We start from the raw sequence: 19971 nt of genomic DNA on the forward strand, positions 1-19971 counted from the left end.
TTCCCGACTCCGGGAAGAACCGGGAAGAGAAGGCGGAGGGGAGCTAGGCGCCGCCGGATAAATACTGTGGCTCGGCCCCGCCCACCGACCTCACTTCCGCCCCGCGACAAGATGGTGGCGCCCGCGCCGTGCCACGCAGACTTCCGCCCGGCGCCGAGGCCCGGGGCCGACCGCGGGTCGCCTCGGAGGTGAAGTCGGGACGTGCGTGGTGCGGAGCTGTAGCCTGGGTGCGCTGGGGTGCGTCTTGCCTCGTGCCTGGTCGGGAGTCTGGGGAGACGGCGAGCCAAGGGGTCTGGCGGCGGTGGTCCGGGGAGTCTCGCCACGTGGGAGGGGGAGGAGCTGAGACGCTGCGGGAGGGACGCGCTGATGGGGGGCGGGAGGCCACGTGGGTGGGGTTCCGCCCAGGGTCCGCATGTCTTCCCCCTCGAGTGACTTCGTTACCCCTTTTCTCCTTCTCTCCCAGGCACCATGTCAGAAGGAGACGCCGCGGGCGAGCCCAGTGCTCCAGGAGGGCCCCGACCCCTCCTTTCTGGGGCTCGGGGGCTTATCGGGCGGAGGCCGGCGCCTTCCCTCACCCCGGGCCGCCTTCCCTCCATCCGTTCCAGGGATCTCACGCTCGGGGGAGTCAAGAAGGTACCCGACGGCACCTTTCTAAAGAAACCCAAACTACCCTGAATTCTAGGCACCTGGGGGTTTGACTGATGTTCCTGTAGGGCTTAGCGTGGTGTTGGGCCTCACGAATCTTGTCCTCAGACTTACGCCTACAATTTCTGGGGAGCCTACCCTACGTTCAAATCAAGATACTGGGTACAAAATGTTGACATGGCTCTCAGAGATGACTGAAGAGCAGAGAATCCTAATTAGCTCAGAAGCAACTTGAGCAGTGTTTATTTCGTTTTTGTGTGTGTCTTGGATACCTTTAACAAACCCATGAAAGCCACGCAGACATAAACTTTGCCTTCAGTTTGACCCGGATCCCAGTGTGCAAACTTCTGATCCAAAGTATTATGATTCTTAGACATGGTATCAGAGGCTCTGAGTCCTTTCTTATTATGTTTATGACTGTAGATGTAAAGGGTAGCCCTTAAAGAAGATGGGGAGGATGACAGCATAAAGCAGCCAGGTTTTTTTTGTTTGTTTGTTTTGCGGTACGCGGGCCTCTCACTGCTGTGGCCTCTCCCGTTGCGGAGCACAGGCTCCAGACGCGCAGGCTCAGCGGCCATGGCTCACGGACCCAGCCGCTCCGCGGCATGTGGGATCTTCCCGGACCGGGGCACGAACCCGTGTCCCCTGCATTGGCAGGCGGACTCTCAACCACTGCGCCACCAGGGAAGCCCAAAGCAGCCAGTTTTTGAAGACCAAAGTTTACCTTTGGAAATTCTGGTGGCAGTCTAACCCGATCCTCTGTTTGTGAGTGCTGGCAGATCTCTCCTCCCTACTTGAGCCTTGCTGCTAGAGCTCTTTCCCTCTGATACTGTCTGGTCTCTATAGCAGTTTGAAGACAAGGGGTGAGGTTAGGTAAATTGCTTTGCTATTAGAAGTCCTGAGGGCTCTCCTTTCAGGGGGCAGAAGCTGAGGCTGCTATTTAAATGTTTTTTGATGTCCCTTTTCTTCTATGTGTAACTCCACTGTCACCATGACATGACATTCCTCCTTTTCAAACACATGTCCCTTTCTGTAAATCTTTGACAACAGTGTGGAATGTGCAGAAGAGAGCCATGTTGGTGTTTGTCCACAGAAGATGCCCCTTTGGAAGTTTTTATTTTCCCCTGTACTTTGGGATCAGAATTTACCAAATCAGTGACTCCTGTATTTTACTTTCAGAAAACCTTCACCCCAAATATCATCAGTCGGAAGGTCAAGGAAGAGTAAGTAGCTAGGCCTTCTGAATACTTGCCCCTTATTTTCTTCTTCTGAATTTGGGCCTTTGGGGAAATAACTAAGTATGTGGCTCAGAAATTAAAATTTGTAGATTTAATTCTTTTCAGTAGTGATTTTCAACCCTGGCTCCCAGGTGATTCTAGTGTGCAAGCTTTAAAAAAAATACAGATGCCTGGGAGTCCATCCCTAAAACAGTGGTTTAACTTGTTTGCAATGAAACAGAGTGATTATCTTTTATAGCCAGAGTTGAGAGGCAGTAGTTTGGGCAAAGATGTATCAGGTTTTCCCTTAAGTTCTTTTGCAATGCAGCTTCCCTACTTTCAGTCAATACCAAAACATCCACATTTTGGGGCAGTCTCTATAATTCAACTTTTGAGTTATAGTTCTAACATACACTCTCAAACAAAAAAGGTAAAGGACAGTAAACTGAAAGGACTCTGCTTCAGCAAGGAAGTGGAAAAGGTGCTAGACTTAAGATTGGGTGTTCTGCTTCTCATGATGGAGTTGTTGGCTCATGTGGAGCGGAGTGTATGGGAGAGTAAGACCAGTTCTCAGAGGCCGGGGAAGGGAGTGGTTCCCCTTAATCCAGTGTCTTTTCCAGGCCCAAGGAAGAAGTAACTGTCAAGAAGGAGAAGCGTGATAGGGATAGAGACCGACAGCGAGAGGGCCATGGACGGGGCCGGGGGCGCCCAGAAGTGATCCAGTCCCACTCTATCTTTGAGCAGGGCCCCGCTGAAATGTTGAAGAAAAAGGGTACAAAGCTGCCGGGGCTCCGGGAGGAAGGAATGGGTGGATTTCAGTTCCGACTGCTCAAGAGAAGGGCAAGGGCGGTGGCATTCCCCTGCTTGCTCCCAGTTTAGTGTTCCTTGCTGTTGGCCCCTTCCTTACTCCTGGTGAACTGGGTGGTTTCCCACAGGGAACTGGGATAAGACGGTGGATGTGTCGGACATGGGGCCCTCTCACATCATCAACATCAAAAAGGAGAAGAGGGAGACAGATGAAGAAACAAAACAGATTCTGCGTATGCTGGAGAAGGATGATGTAGGTACCAGCAGGCTGGGGGGATGGGGCTGCTTTGTGTGATGAAAAGCTCTTCAGGGGAACCAAGTCGGGGGAAGCGGAGCTCTCTGATGTCCCGGAAGCCTGGTGAGCGGCGGGCATCTTCGATTAGAAAAGGACTAAGGTGGACTGCACTCCCAAGTGTTTGTGTATGCTGGCCGCGCCATGTGACCCCCGACTTTTCTTTGGCAGTTCATCGATGACCCTGGGCTGAGGAATGACACTCGAAATATGCCTGTGCAGTTGCCGCTGGCTCACTCGGGCTGGCTTTTTAAGGAAGAGAATGAAGAACCAGATGTTAAACCTTGGCTGACTGGCCCCAAGGAAGAGGACATGGAGGTGGACGTGCCTGCTGTGAAAGGTACCCTGTGTCCATTAACATCTTGTCTCCTTTTCTCCAGCTGTCCCCCAAGAGTGAGTTTCCCAGACTGCTGCTGCTGAGCCAGTCCTCTCCCACCCCACAGGACCTGAGCACGCTCAGCGGGTTCGTGCTGATGGGGATCGGTGGGCCCAGCCTGCGATACTCCTTTTTAAATAAGTCACACAGCTCCTGGATCCCTCTTTCAAAGCAGAGTTTCCTCGCAGCTTCCTGGCTGAGTGACAGTGGAGCAGACCAGGCCGAAGGGATGGGTGCAGTGAGATGGCATAGGGGCTGGCCACTGATAGCCCTTCCAATTCTGTTATCTCGGGCAGTGAAAGAGGAGCCACGAGATGAGGAAGAGGAGGCCAGGACGAAAGCTTCCTCCAGAGCAGCCAGGAAGACCCCGGGCCTCCCGAAGGACGTATCTGTGGCAGAGCTGCTCAGGGAGCTGAGCCTCACACAGGAGGAAGAGCTGCTGTTCCTGCAGCTGCCAGACTCACTCCCTGGCCAGCCGCCCACTCAGGACGTCAAACCTATCAAGACGGAGGTGCAGAGCGAGGACGGACAGGTGGTGGTTATAAAGCAGGAGAAAGACCGGGTATGTTCACGATTGAGTTCTGTGAAGATGCAGGGGACCAGGAGGGGAAAGAGCCACCTGTAGGGGGAAGCAGAGGTGTGCCGCCCACGCTGAAATGCCAGAATAATATGCGTTTGTTCTTTCTGCCCGCGAGGGCCTTGGGGCTTTGTACTTCAATCCCAGTTGTATGTGTGTTTTTCACAATGAAATATTTTGTGGGTTTTTTTTTTTTTTTTGCGGTACGCGGGCCTCTCACTGTTGCGGCCTCTCCCGTTGCGGAACACAGGCTCCGGACGCACCGGCTCAGCGGCCATGGCTCACGGGCCCAGCCGCTCCGCGGCATGTGGGATCTTCCCGGACTGGGGCACGAACCCGTGTCCCCTGCATCGGCAGGCGGACTCTCAACCACTGCGCCACCAGGGAAGCCCACAATGAAATATTTTGAATGTGTACAAATCAGAGAACATAAACTCTCATATACCATCACCCAGCTTTATCAGTTACTGGTATTTTGTCCGTTTATTTATGTTTGCTGTGGTTTGGGTTTTGTTTTGTTTTTTGACCAGTGTCGGGCAGCCCCAGGAAAAGGCCATGTCGGGAGAGCTAAAGGATGGAGGGAACGGCTCCTTACCCAGTTTCCATCCCCTCATTGTCTTCACAGGAAGCCAGGCTGGCAGAGAATGCTTGTACCCTGGCTGACCTGACAGAGGGTCAGGTTGGCAAGCTGCTCATCCGCAAGTCGGGGAAAGTGCAGCTCCTCCTGGGCAAGGTGACTCTGGACGTGACGATGGGGACCACCTGCTCTTTCCTGCAGGTGAGAGCCTGCTGGGTCGGGATGGAGGCTCTTCAAGACACTGAGGAGTGTTGAGGACTTGGTGCTGAATATGGAGGAAGGGTTCTTGGGATTATCACGTTGAAATCACAGGACTGAGCAAGCGATAGGCTATGCGGTTTCGGTTCTCATCTCTGTTTCTCTTCATTGGCAGGAGCTGGTGTCCGTGGGCCTTGGAGACAGTAGGACGGGTGACATGACAGTCCTGGGACACATAAAGCACAAACTTGTATGTTCTCCCAATTTTGAATCCCTGTTGGATCACAAACACCGGTAAAAGGAGCAGATGGAGGATGGTGGTGATTGTGTCCACGGCTGCTGCCTGCTCCAGACGTTTTCTTCTCAAATCTGTTCAACCCAGAAGGCGCCTGTTTAGCCCACCCACTCCAGCCATTGTCCCAGTTTTCCCCACATGGCTCCTTCCCGCAGCAGCTGTGAACGGCGTGATGACCTTCCCACAGCACGGAAACTGCACACCCTCGCTGCTGGGGGGCTTGTCTCTGCTATTTATTTTTATATTTACGGCTTACCTCTTCAACTGACTGCATCCTCCCCAGGTGGAGAGGGGGCACGGTCTGGGAAAGGACGGGCTCCTTCTCTTGGTGACGTCTTTGTTCTCAGGGTAGGAAGTGTAAGGACAGCTGCTGCTGCTGCTCCCTCCTTCCTCCCAAGAGGCGGCACCAGAGAGAGAGCAGGGACTTCTCGAACCTGAGACTCAGCCCCAGCTCTGTCCGTTACTAGTGTGTGATTGACAAACTACCTAACGTTTCTGAGCCTCATATTCCTCATCTGACAGAAATGAGGACGATACCTACCTCACAGGGTTGGCATGAGGATGCAGTGGAATACTGTCGATGAAAACTTGCACAAGGCCAGACATACACATTAGGTACTCAATAAATGTTAGTTTAGTTTCCCTTCGACTTAATCTATTTTCAAACAAGAGAGAGATTCTGAGAATCTCAGATAAAGTGAATGGAGCTGCTTCATCCCACGTTCTTACTCCGTGTCCTGTCCCCCCAGCCTGATGCTCTGAAGGTTTGGGTTTGGGCCCTTCTATGCCCTGTTTTTCCTAAGCACTCTTAGGCAAGTTGCTTTTTGTTCATTGCTGCGAGGCCCTAGCTGTAGGTGCCATCAGAAGTGACAGAGTCAGAGACTCACTCCTCCCAGTGCCCTGCAGATGCCTTCGGGTGACATGGTGGTCCCAGGACTCCCTCCACCCTCACTCCTGCAGTAAGTAGCTGTTACTCTTCCAGCAGCAGCAACTGGAAGAGTAGCTGCTTCCACTGTTTCTCAGAAGAAACCTGTGACCACTCCTGGAGAATTATCACCACACCGAGTCAAATACTGCTGAAAAACAACCCTGGCTGAGACAGTAAGTAGAGATTTATTGAATAATGGCCTCACTTTGAATTTGAGAGGCCCACCTCTGTCTCCTGTCCTGGCATCAACTTGGATTCCACTGCCACTAGCCACGCTGGCCTTGTAGTTCATTGGTCTGTGGTCTTGTTCCTTTCAGCAGCTCACCACACTCTTGACCCTTCCAGTGTGTGGTCCCTAAGGAGCAGCTTCTCTTTCCTTGTCCCTTGTCTGCAGGGCAGGGTCGGGGAGGCACCTCGGAGGTTGGGGAAGGCCTCCTGTTGCAGTGTTCGTGGTCATTAGCCACCGGCAACGCAGCTCCCTTTGCTGTGAGCTTAGCAGACCACCTCTGGAACAGGTGTGAACCACACAGACTCCTCTTAACTTAGGTGGCCCAAGAGGTTTTGGAAGGATATGCCTTTCTTTAGTCTCGCCGCCTTTCTGTTCCTTGAGCCTGTTTTTTATTCATCACCACTGGGGCTTCTCCTCCACCGAGCCCCTCAAGCTGCCTAGCCAGCAGCTAGGAGGCAGGATTGACTGTGTAGTCCCCACATCGCCCCTTCTGTAGCTAAGAGCTCACGTGAGCTCTGTTGGATGGTGCTGTTCTGGTCTCTGTTCTCACTGCAGAGGACAGGTGAGCAGAAAGGGTCTTGGAGATGTGTGCCATGGAAGTCCTGTTGGATCTAATGCTGAGCTTTGATGAACCAACTTCTTTTTTGTTCTCTGGGCTTCAGCGTTTGCTGCTTCTCCTTTTCCACAGCTAATGCGCTGCCAGTGAGTCTCCATTGTAATCCTCTCTTTCTCTTGGTTACTTTGGTTCACAAACACTCTACTCCTTTTCCCGGCTAGCTCAAAGGCCCTGCTTCGTTAGATGTTTGGTGTTTTGCAGTCTTTAGTTCTTTGACTCCTCCACGGAAGCTTGAGGAAGAGTGTGTACCACTTTAACGTTCACCACTTTGCCATTTCAAGTATCTTGGGGATCGACCTGCATCAGAGTCCCCACGATCTGTCTCTACGTTCCTGATACACAGATTGAACATCGTCAATAAAAGTGTGGCAAAAAGACGAGGCAAGTCTGCTTCCTTGGCCAAGCCTCCAAAGCATACATTTCTACCAACAAATAAATGCAAATAACAGGAGTAAAAAGCCCAAAGCCAAATTCATGTATGAGTGCAAATGGATGCAAATTTATTACTACCTGCATCTGTGTGTATGCATTTTGTTAAGATGCCGAAAGCAAGCTGTAGGCTTGTTCATTTCTTAATTCCATGATTAAGTGACAGAGTGTGGGCCTTAGAGTCAGGGTGGGGTTTGAGTCTAACTCCACCAGTATAACATTGGGGAAAGTCATTTATCCTCCCTAAGCTCAGTTTTATTCATTTTCTATAAAAATGAGATAATAGTAGCTTTTTAATAGGGTTGCTTTTAAATTACAGTGGACATAAAGCATTTATTTCATGCCAGACCGGAAAGTGCTTCTGTCAGGACGTGATCAGCACAAGTAACAGAAAACTAGACTGACAGTGACGTAAGCAATAAGAATGTTTAATTATCTCATGTAACGGGCAGTCTGGAGATAGATGGTTCCAGAGTTGGGTGGCAGCCAGAACATCAAGATTTTCTTGGATGCATCTGTTCTGCCGTCCTTGGTGTTACAAAGTGGCTGTAACAACTCAGCATCACTTCTTCAAATGACAGTGTCCAGAGCCAAAGCAGGAAGCAAAGTAGACAGCAGTAAAGGAACTTTCTCCTCATTCTGCTCATATCAGGGAGGGATATCCTTCAGAGGCCCAAAGAGACTTTCCCTTATGTCTCTGATAGAGCGGACCACATAACCACCCTTGGATGGGCACTGGCAAAGAGGGATGGGTGGACCCGTTTGTCCCCTGGCACTGACGTCTTGTTGCCTTTGAGACAGGGTTTTGTTAGCAGGGAAGAAACAGGAATGGCAGTTAGGTATAAACGGTCCATGATAGTTGCCACCATGATTAAAAAATACTGTCTATTGTACTAAACTCTATATCTAGGTAGAATTTTTTTTAATGTTCAATTACCTTTTATTCTACTAAATAAACCAGTTTTAACATTTTAGTGCATATTCTTTCAGACTACAAAATTGCGTATGTTACATATAATGATATAAACATGCTGTTTTATCACATTTCATCTCACTCAAAAATACAGTTCTTTCATGATAATGGTAAGCATCTTGTACTTCAGATACTTCTGATCTAGCTGAAAATATCAGAGACCGCGCCCTTTAATCCTCCCAGACCTACCCACATGGTCCAATTGATCACTCACACTTGGCTCTTGAAAGGAAGAGGCTTATTTCCTAGGTATAGTCACAGTGAAAAAAGTGACGTCCATTGCCTATTCATCCCACCCCCAGCCTAGTGCAGGATACTTCCACAGTTGGGGCATCCCCCTCTTAAGATGGCTACAGCTATAGTGACAGATGCCATGTTGACAGCTGCTCTTGGACTGTGGTTCAGCTGCCAAAGTTCTACCGATGGAGGGTCGGAACTGGAGTGGGCTTAGGTCTCAAGGGCATCATCTGAAAAAATGCCAGTTCTAGGAACCCCTCTGTGTGGCCAACTTCTGACTCAGCTCTTCTGAAGCATTTCTTCTGTCCCCTTCCATGGGAGCAGTCACTGGTCCAACTCTCGGAAAGCTGAGGCAGAGAGGTTAGACTTCCTTCTGTTTGGCTCATTTACATTTAAGACCCAGTCAGTTGGAAAAAATGTAGTCTCCATCATCACTGGCCCAACGGTTTTATCTTGTGTACTTTTCAGGATTCAGTGGAGAAATAGAAACCATTCTAGGTACTCTAAGCAGAAAAGTTTAATACAGGAAGGTAAGTATTTTTATTTATTTATTTATTTTGTTACGCGGGCCTCTCACTGTTGTGGCCTCTCCCGTTGCAGAGCACAGGCTCTGGACGCGCAGGCTCAGCAGCCATGGCTCACGGGCCCAGCCGCTCCGCGGCATGTGGGATCTTCCCGGACCGGGGCACGAACCCACGTCCCCTGCACTGGCAGGCAGACTCTCAACCACTGCGCCACCAGGGAAGCCCAGGAAGGTAAGTATTTTTAGACTCATTGGAAAGCTGGAAAGAGTGAGCCATAGGTTGAGTCTCCAGGATTCAGAACCTTAGAGCACTGATTTACCAGGGGAGCTACACCCTCTGCTAGAATCAGGAAGGCGGAGGACCAGGATCGAGCTATGAGGACACACTGCGTGGCTGCAATCTAGGGATCAGTCAGCACCCACAGTCTCAACTGCCTGGAGAACCGCAGAGTTAAAGGTTGCACCCTGGAACACCTGAAGAAAACCCCCCACATCCTGAGTGCCCTCTGTGTACTAGGTACAGTTCAAGCGTAATGTTTGTCAGTGACAAAACAGAAAGGTCTCTGTCCTGGTGGAACTTGCATTCTAGTGAGGGAGACAGACAATATAAGTAGGTTACATAGTATTTAGAAGGTGATGAGTGCTTGGGAATTTTTTTTTTTTTAAGGGTAAGGGGAGTCTATGGGTGGTATCACAGTGAGTAGGGTGGGCTTCGTTGAAAAAATATTTGAAGTGAAGCAGCAGGATCACTAGGCAGTGGGGACAGCTAGGAGCTGACACTGAGAGAGAGGGGACAGTATCAGAGGTGCGGTGGGCAGCCCAGGTCCTGCAGGGCTTCGAAGCCATCGTAAGGACTTTGGCTTTATTCTAAGGGAAATGATTAGCTGTTGCAAGTGTCTCTTAGGTTTCAAAAGGCTCCCATTAGCTGCTGGGTTGAGACAAGGGTAGAAGCAGAGGCACCAGTTTGGAGGCTGCTACATTAACCCAGGCAACAGACGGCAGTGGCTTGGACCAGGGTTAATGGTGGAGGTGTTGGGAAGTGGTTGGATGCTAGACACTTATTTCAAAGGTAGAGCCACCTCCATCTGCTGATAGAGTAGATGTGGGGTGTGAAAGAGCAGAATCAAACAGCCAAAGCAGTAGGAAGGTGGGCCATACTTCCACCTTTCAAATCCCAATTGGTAGAACCTAACTCACACCTAGCATTCTCGCGCAAGTGATTTTGGGAAATGTAGCATCCCCCTTCTAGCCCCAGTAATCCAGGCTGGCACTTTATAAAGTGGTGGTTGATGCGTGCATGTTCAACCACATTCAGCAGAGTTGGCTTAAGGATCCAAAATTTGAAGGTAAAGCTTTCTGTGGCCATGTCGTGCTGCCAATACAAAGTTCTCTGATTCATTTCCTCCAAACAGTATACTCCAAGTGAAAACACAATACCCAAGACCGACTGTACTCAGTGTGACTCACGCATTTTCCCAGCGCAAGATAATACAGGAATTCTTCCGGAAACAGCTCTTACACTGTACAATATAACATTAATGGCTACATTAGAATGCATCTTTGGACTATCAAAATTGACCCCAATATTTCCTGATTTCTGGACAATTTTGGTTTTTCCAATTTTTCACGATTTTAAAAGTGATGTGATAAACAATTTTGTAGTTAACTTGTTTCTGGTATCCTCATTATTTCCTTAGGATGTTTTTAAATTAAAAATGGCTTTTTTGACATTAAAAGTATCAAATTCTATGCCATCTTTAAGGCTTTTGGTAGATAACGCCCTCCAGAATGCTTGCACTTGGTCCACATGCCCATCAACAGTGTGTAAGAGTTGCTTGTGCATTTGTAAAGTTAATGTATAATCAAGATTCTGGTTTTGAACTATATAAATGTAAAAAGATGCTGAGTAGAGACCTGACCTGTACTCAGCTGACCCTCAGGGTAGATAACTAATGTTTTCCCTCTTCCCTCTGTCAGACATCAAAGGGGGTTGATGTGTGAAGAACACGCTGCCCCCGCGGTTGGGTTATATGCTTTCCAAAAGTCAGTTGTGTTTTTCCCAAGCTTGCTTTTGCCAGTTGTGTTCACTATTGTACTTACATAATTCAGTTAAACATGTTATAAAATAAAGTATGAGGATTAGAAGGAAGTATTTCTGATGAAAATAAGGTAAGCACATAATTTAAGTGTATAAACTGATGAAATATAAGTGCTAAAATAAAGTTCTTATTTCTGTGTAAACCAAGGTAAATGCGTTGGAAAGAATAAACGTGAGTCACTAAATACTACCATTGAATTAAGTTTAGGCAAGATAAACGTAAAGATGGGGGCAATCATAAGTATCTAATTCACATTTCTCCGCACGTTCTCTAGTGCTTTGACTTCACATTCTGCTTTTGGAGGTATCACAACTGGTGACCTTAGCAGTGCATTGTAGGTGTGTGTAGTTTTCATGGAATGCTAATCAGTGGACCCATACTCAAAGAAAAGGACTTGTCCCTACACCAAAAGGGGATGAATGTGCATTTATAAGTGTTAAGTTAAAATATTTAAAATAGATACATTTCTTGTATTAAAAAATTTCCCCAAAATACCAGTTAAGATTAGGTTCAGCTAAGAGAAATAGAGCCCCCAAATAACAGTGGCTTAAACAAATAGACTTTTGTCTCTCATAAAAATCTCAAGATGCACAGTCTGAACTGGTAGGGCAGCTCTGCTCTACAGAGCCCCAAGGGTCTCCGCTCCTTCCAGCTTACCTTCCCATGGTGTCTAGGGTGTGGCTCTTATCCTCAGCTTCTAAATCGAAACCAGACCTCTGTTCATTGCATCCCCACCCCTGGCAGCCAGATGAATGAAAGGTTTACATACTTCCCCATCCCCCCACCCCTTGCCAAATGACAGGGCATGTATTCAATATTATATCTTCTTTAAGGAAGACACCTAAGAGCTGTCCCATAACGTTTATGATTACAGGTGACCCTTGAACAGCACAGGTTTGAACTGTATGGGTCCACCTATGTGGGGATATGGAAGTGACTTGAGCTGACTGTAAGGGAATTGAGCATCCATGGATTTAGATATCAGCAGGGGGTCCTGGAGCCAATTCTCCTGGGATATGGAGGGGTGATTGTACACACCATTGTCCAGAAAGTAGTGACATAGCGTCAGCCTCCAAGGAGGCTGAGAAATGTGGTCTTGACCTGGAATGAACAGGTACCCTCCTAAAAAAATCAAGATTCATTATCATGAAAGAAGGAAACTGGATACTAAGGATCAACCAGCAGCCTCTGGCACATGTATTTCACTTACTTTACGAATAACTGGGGCTTCCCTGGTGGCGCAGTGGTTGAGAGTCTGCCTGCCGATACAGGGGACATGGGTTCGTGCCCCGGTCCAGGAAGATCCCACATGCCGTGGAGCGGCTGGGCCCGTGAGCCATGGGTGCTGAGTCTGCACGTCCGGAGCCTGTGCTCCACAACTGGAGAGGCCACAACAGTGAGAGGCCCGCATACCACACACACACACACACACAAAAAGAATAACTGGACATCTACTGGTCTCAACTGTGACAGAGAAGAGCTTCCAATTTACATCACTTGTGTAAGCAAACCCTCAACTGCCGGCACAGATATAGTGTGCTGTTGTTATAACCACTTCCTTGCATACACTCACACTCTCAGTGTCCTTGCCCCTCTCTCCTGTTTTACTCATAGGACAAAAGCCCACTTCTGGGTAAATCTAAATCTCTGCCTACTCTGCATCTCTCCTGAAGGCTTAAACCTGGCTGGAGAAGCACCTGACACCACGCTGAATCATCTCACTTTAAGACCAATAATCTAGTACACTTTCCGTGTCCATTTACTTCTCCCACTCCCCAGAGAGTACTGTGTTCTCAAACCTCCAAACACCCCACTCTCAGCTGGTGACCCTGCTTCTTATCGCAGTAAGAAAATAGAAGCAGTCAGAAAAGACACCACATGTTCCCACTGTCAGTCTGTTTGCAGCTGTGTCCAGGTGCACCGTCTGGCCTGTTACTATGGATGAACTGTCTGCCCTCCTCCCGGAGATCAGACCCTTCACAGGAGCCCTAGATTCCATCCCTCTTACCTACTCAAAGGTTAGTGTTCCAGCAACCCCCTACACACACATCTATTTCCCTCTATTAGGTCAGTGTCACACGATCCAAATAGGCTCTTAGGGATCCATCTTGAAAACAAATTTTCCTTTGAGGTTGCATTCATCTCCAATTACCACCTCTTTTCTCTACTTCCCTTTGCAGCAAAACTTCTTTTTTTAATACATTTATTTATTTATTTATCTTTGGCTGCATTGGGTCTTCGTTGCTGTGCACGGGCTCTCTAGTTGAGGCGAGCGAGGGCTACTGTTCGTTGCGGTGCATGGGCTTCTCGTTGCGGTGGCTTCTCTTGTTGCGGAACATGGGCTCTAGGAGCACGGGCTTCAGTAGTTGTGGCATGCAGGCTCAGTAGTTGTGGCTCGTGGGCTCTAGAGCGCAGGCTCAGTAGTTGTGGGGCACGGGCTTAGTTGCTCCGCGGCATGTTGAGTTTTCCTGGACCCAGGCTTGAACCCGTGTCCCCTGCATTGGCAGGCGGATGGATTCTTAACCACTGCACCACCAGGGAAGCCCTGCAGCAGAACTTCTTCAAAGAGTTGTCTTTGTTTATCTCCACTTCCTCTCATCCATTCTCTCTTGAACCCGTTCCAATCTGCCTTCACCACTCCTCCCAACGGCTCTTCTCAAGGTCACCAGTGCCAAATTCAATAGTAAACTTGCCATCCTTATGTTACTGAATCTGTTATCACATTTGACATAGTTGATCACTCTTCCCTTCCTTAAATACCTTCCTTTCTGGGCTTCAGGGTCACGGTCCTAACTGTTCCTTCTTGTCTCACTGGATGTGCTCTCCATCTCCTTTCCTGGTGCCTCCCCATCAGCCCTTAGAGCATTTCTCTTGCCTGTCTACTCTCGTTCCCTCAGCCACCTCACTTAGAATCATGGCTTTAAACTCTCCATGCCTATGACTCCCAATTTATTATCTGCAGCTGAGACCCCTCTCCCAACCTTATATCCAACCGCCACGCCCTCATCTCTTCTTGCATGTCTGGTAGGCAACTCACCCCTGACTACCAATTTTGGTAAATACAGGGACAAAGAAACATATTAAAATGACCCATGAGAGTCCCATCAGCAAAGCGTTGAATCTGTGGGACAAATGACTCAGGTTATTCAACAAATTGTAAGGGAAAAAAGAAGAATGAAGGAGGAAACTACAGATAAAAAGAGATTTAGGATATAAGGTCAATTGGTTGCAATGTATGAACCTTATATGTATTAATTTTATTTTTTAAAATTTATTTGATCAAAGCATAGTTGATTTACAATGTTGTGTTAGTTTCTGGTATAGAGCAAAGTGATTCAGTTATACATATATATATACATTCTTTTTCATATTCTTTCTCATTACAGTTTATTACAGAATATTGAACATAGTTCCCTGTGCTATACAATAGGACCTTGTTGTTTATCCATTCTATATATAATAGTTTGCATCTGCTAATCCCAAACTCCTAAACTATCCCTCCCCCAACCCTCTCCCTTGGCAACCACAAGTCTGTTCTCTATGTCTGTGAGTCTTTTTCTGTTTTGTAGATAAGTTCATTTGTGTCATATTTTAGATCCACATGTAAGTGATATATGGTATTTGTCTTTTTCTGACTTACTTCACTGAGTATGATAATCTCTAGGTCCACCCATGTTGCTGCAAATGGCATTATTTGTATGAACCTTATTTGGATAGCAATTCTGAGAACTGCAATGGATCTCAGCGTGAAGACTCCATTCAAACTCCTGCGCTGGGAATTCCCTGGTGGTCTAGTGGTTAGGACACTGCGCTTCCATTGCAGGGGGCACGGGTTCCAAGCTGCATGGCGCGGCCAAACCAAAACAAACAAGCAAACAAAAAAACCCTGCGCTAGGAGAGTCTCAACCAAACTTTAACATGGCCTCTAACAGTTTAAGGCCATGTCTCTGGGACCACCCAGCCCCTTTTGAGTTCCTGTTTGGAAAAGCTCAGAGCTGTCAAAAAAATCTGTTGTTTGTCAAAAAAATTTGCTGTTTATTTTAGCTAACACCTGACATAGTCCCCTGGCCTCCCTTTACTAGAGCATTTACTCAAAAAGGGCTTATAATTGTGAATCCTTCCTCTGTCCCTTTGAGATGATATGTGTCTTCTATAACTGTGGAGTGTCTTGTCTGAAGGACCCGAAAGCCATTCCTTTGAAATGTAATTATCAGGAAGGAGAGGGCTTCCAGTCTCTGGGAGGATAGAATCCTAACTTCCATAATCGCCAGCAGACACTGCTGGCCTAATCACGTTTACAGTGACCAACCCTTTGTAATTTTTCACTTGAGTCCTGTCCCCATTCTCCCTTTACAATTCCTCTTTGCAAATCAGGATGGAGCTCAACTTTTTTGCCTACTGTCAGTAGTTACTGAATAAAATCTGTTTTCACCATTTTAACCAATACCTGCCTTTGTTTATCTTTGATATTTTTAACAAATTAAAAAAAAAATCATGAGGCAATCAGGAATGTTGGCATGTTGACTAGATATTTGATGATATTAAATTATTATTGTTTGTTTTTTTGGTGCTATAATGGTGTTGTGGTTATATTTTCAAAATAATCATTTAAAAAATCTATCCCAAATGTTATCACTTCTTACTACTTATCCAGCATTATTACCCTTGACCAAACTAACATCCCCTCTTGTGGGATTTTTTTACAATTGCTTCTTAAATGATCTGCCTGCTTCTACCTGCCCCCACCCCCCCAACCACCAGTCTGTTCTCAGCACAGCAGCCAGAGACATCCTGGTAAAATGTGCCATATTATACCACTTCCCATCTCATTCAGAGTAAAAGCCAAGTCTGTTCAAGCTACAAGACCTCATGGGATCCTCCTATGATCCCTGTGACCTCGTGTCCAGCTCTTCTGGGTCATTCCACTCCATCCATTTCTTATGTAAAAGAGTAGGCAGGCTCCAGCTTCAGGGGTTTTGCATTATTTTCCCCCTACCTAGAACCCACTTTCCTCAGAAACCTTCATGTCTTGTTTCCTCATACCCTTCAGGTCTCTGAGACTCTCTCCCTGACCATCCTGCTTAAATTAGGAAAGTTCCACTCCTGATGCTCCTTTTGCCCCTTTCCTTGCTCTTTTTCTCCATACCATTTATCACCATCTGACATATTATCTATTTCCTTTTTTTGTCTGATATTCCCATTAGAACATAAACTATGAGAGACTGTTTTGTTCATTACTGTGTCTCCAGAACTTAAAATAGTGCCTTGTACATAATAGACACCAAACAAATGTTAGTTGAAAAAATGAAGGAATGACTGCTATTGTGTGTGCTAAAGTATTGATAACTGCATTTCTGAGCAGGCGCAAAAAAGACTTTTGAAGTCTTCCAGGCTTCCTCCCAAGGGAAAAATGGCCCTCACTTTTCCAGGGCCAAGAAAGGAGCTGGCCAACCTTGTGGGCAGGGCTTTGGGCCAATTCAGTGAACTGTCCTCGTGGCTTCTGCTGCTGGGTGTGTAATTGGCATTGGTGTTTTCCATGAACATTCCGTGAACGCTCATAAATGCCAGAAGGGATGATACCTGCGGGGAGTTGCTGCATGTAGAGAGGTGCTAGTGCCTTTGAGACCCCACAACCCTATGATCCCTTTGAGCTAAAAATCTTTCTGATTGATCATTTTTCTGACCGGAACATTTGGGAGGCAGCCTCCCCTGGGGGGGCATCCATTGATGGGGTTTGTTGCCTCCCTAATGATGCTAAGAGGTATACCTCTTTTTTTTTTTTTGTGGTACGCAAGCCTCTCACTGTTGTGGCCTCTCCCATTGTGGAGCATAGGCTCCGGACTCACAGGCTCAGCGGCCATGGCTCACGGGCCCAGCCGCTCCACGGCATGTGGGATCCTCCTGGACCGGGGCACGAACCCGCGTCCCCTGCATCGGCAGGCGGACTCTCAACCACTGCGCCACCAGGGAAGCCTGAGGTACACCGCTTTTGAAAAGCATCTCTTACCTTGCTCTTGGGTTCTTGTCAAAACTGAACACCCGAGAGTGTTAAACACACATAGAGGCCTTGTGACTGATATTTTGAGGGGTAGGGTAACTGGGACTCAATAACTAACAGTGTGGAGAGGGCCCAATAAACCTCCCTTGTCAGATGGAAATGGTGTATTTAGGTCTCCAGCTGGCCTGGCCCCAGTGGCGTTTTCAGCTTTACATGACAGACAGCCATCCCTTTGGGGGAAATGTTATCCTCCATTCCACAGCCTGAAGCAAAGTCACTTGCTCAGTGGGGCTCTCATTCCACAGTGGTTCTTCTAAATGCCTGGGCCTGGTTCGCTGAGGGTTCGGCTAAGCTAAAACCCAAGGGGTCCACTGGGTAGACACCATGCTGTGGCTGTTCAGCATCCGTGCCATCTACTTGGAACAGAAAACAGATGTGGTCTCTCTGCTCGGTAGGCAGAACTCAAAGCTGTCCTCACAGCTCCAGCCAGTACTCCTTGATGAAGCTTGTTATATTTTTGCTAACTCTTGTTTGGGCTGTTGACAATGGCCTAGCCATTTGGTCTGCCACTTGGAAAACTACAGAGTGGCAGATTAAAGATTTCCCTCTTTGGGGCCATCAACTATGGAAAAAAATCACGGCTGCTAATGGAACCATCTGGGTGACTCCTATAGGTGCCCATGGTGCGGACCCATTCTCTGATGAGACCGACAGGAATCAAGCTGTGGATTGAGCCTGCACTGCCCAGGCAGCCACCTTTGCTGCCTGGACCGATCACTGAACCAGACATGCAACATACCCACCACTGTAGACTGGGCACCAGGCAAAGGACTATGTTTAAGATGCACACACTACTACTGCATGCTGGACCCGCACGTCCTAATAAAAGTTGAACTGTTGATCTCGGTGAGGGAGGCCCATTGCACAGGGCAAAGCCATCGAACCTGTGCCCCACTCCTGGGGCTCACCACTGTCGACAGTTTTTCAGGTTGCAGTGTTGCTGCCTCAGTACAATCAGATGACTCTGCCCAGACCACTGTGGTCCTTGAAACTAATCTTTGCTACATTTCTGGCTTTCCAGACCTTTGCAGTCTGATGATGATGTATCTTTGATTGCAGTGGACTCTCAAGCCACTCAAGGTATTTGATGGACTTTCTGCACAGGCCACCATCCACAGGCATCTGGGCTTGTTAAGCATTGGAAGGGCCTCCTCAAAAATCAACTCAAAGGGATTTCTGACCCTATGTCTATCACCTCTTCCTGATCCATGTGTGTTAACAAGGCAGCGTGGCCACTAACTATGACTATTCTTAGAAAGCGATCTTTATTCTTGACCACTCTCTGGGTACTAATCAGGATGAAAAGGTGGAGTGTTATGTAGACCTATTTTGAGAAATTGGGATTCCCTTCTATGTCCAATGTTTCTTTCTTTTACCTAATGGCAACCCCAGCAGGCCTGATTGCTTCACCCTCTAGTAGCTGCTCAGCCAAAAGAAAGACCTAGGGAATTCAAACTTAATGCTGAGTTTAAAAAAAAATATTAACTCTTTGTGCAGTTTGCTGGCATTCAAACTACTAAGTAATATCAAGTGTGACAATCTGATTTTGAATTTTTTCCCCCAAGAATTTTGTCCCCAAAACTGAATAATAATTCTGTACTAGACCCACAGTTCCTAAACTGTGTTATGAGACACCCCAGGGTGCCTCGGCAGCAAGCCCATGGAGCACCATAGAATACAGTTGACCCTTGAATAAATGGGCTTGAACTGCACTGGTCCATGTGTATGTGGGTTTTTTTCAATAGTAAATACTATGGTACTACACAATCTGTGGTTGGTTGGATCCGTGGATATGGAACCTCGGGTACGATGAATCACGTATAGAGAAGACTGACTATAAATTACACACAGATTTTCGAATGTGCGGAGGGTTGGTGCCCCAGCCCCACATGTTGTTCAAGGGTCAACTGTATCTTAAAAGTGCAAGGGAAACACAGTGATAGTCATCATCTGTCGGAAACTACGCAAATTACTAGTACAAGGTAGATCATGACTGCAACATTAGATTGTTTTCCTTTTGATAATGTCATATCTTTGCAAAGTTGGGTTTTCTGCAGTTGGTGTGATAAAAAGCAAATACTACATGAATATCAGTGTGGTACAGGAAATGAGTATGGTAGTGCCCAATCTGATTCCAAGGTTTGAGAAGTTGTATGGCACCCAGCACATCCCAGGGAAGTAAATAAGATTGCAGTAGTCTCCCTTATCCTCGGGAGACATGTTCCAAGTGGATGCCGGAAATCTAAGATAGTACTCAACTTTATATATACTATGTTTTTTCCTATACTAACAGGCAGTATATACAGCATGAATATGCTGGACAAAGGGATGATTCACATCCTGGGTAGAACAGAGCGGGGTGGTGTGAGATTTCATCATACTATTCATTTAATGGTGCACAATTTAAAACTTATGAATTGTTTATTTCTGGAATTTTCTGTTTAATATTTTGAGACAGCAGTTGCCAGAGGGTAACTGAAACTAGAAAGTGAAACTGTGGATAAGGGGAGACTACTGTTCTTTAAAATAGAATAAACGTATTATTTTTTTCTTTCAATTTATATGTATTTTTTTTCATATGACTACAAAACTGTGACAACATAAATATGTGTTAAGATAATTGGATCTGACAACTTAATAAATGGAATTTTTAGATATTTCTTTTGTCCTGAGTTGCTGTAAAAAATTAATGAGACACTAGAAGCACAACTGATTAAATTTTTTAAAAAATACACTTGTCCCTCTTTTACCTGATCCTTCTGAGCAAAAGGTCTAGGTGTGACAAATGGTAAATTTGTAGTTATTGGAATGGGACCCAGTGGAAGGAGAGTACTGACTTAGGTACCAGGGAGGACCCCTTTGGTCCCCGGGATGGGGGCATGGGACAGGGAGGGA

The 19971-nt window shown here is 47.0% G+C and overlaps 1 protein-coding gene across 1 annotated transcript; it reads left to right on the top strand.

Annotated features, from left to right (window-relative positions):
- Positions 1 to 468: 468 nt before the first annotated feature.
- POLR3D (RNA polymerase III subunit D) lies at positions 469 to 4987 on the top strand (the record flags this gene model as incomplete). The annotated part of the gene is made up of 8 exons (XM_079706123.1): positions 469 to 633; positions 1825 to 1868; positions 2483 to 2634; positions 2798 to 2922; positions 3133 to 3301; positions 3634 to 3899; positions 4540 to 4692; positions 4865 to 4987. The coding sequence occupies 8 exons, from the start codon at positions 469 to 471 to the stop codon at positions 4985 to 4987; spliced, it is 1197 nt and encodes a 398-aa protein (XP_079562249.1).
- Between the last annotated feature and the right edge of the window lie 14984 nt (positions 4988 to 19971).

Source organism: Hyperoodon ampullatus (assembly GCF_949752795.1).
Source record: "Hyperoodon ampullatus genome assembly, chromosome: 6".
In the NCBI taxonomy this organism is placed as follows: Eukaryota; Metazoa; Chordata; class Mammalia; order Artiodactyla; family Ziphiidae; genus Hyperoodon; species Hyperoodon ampullatus.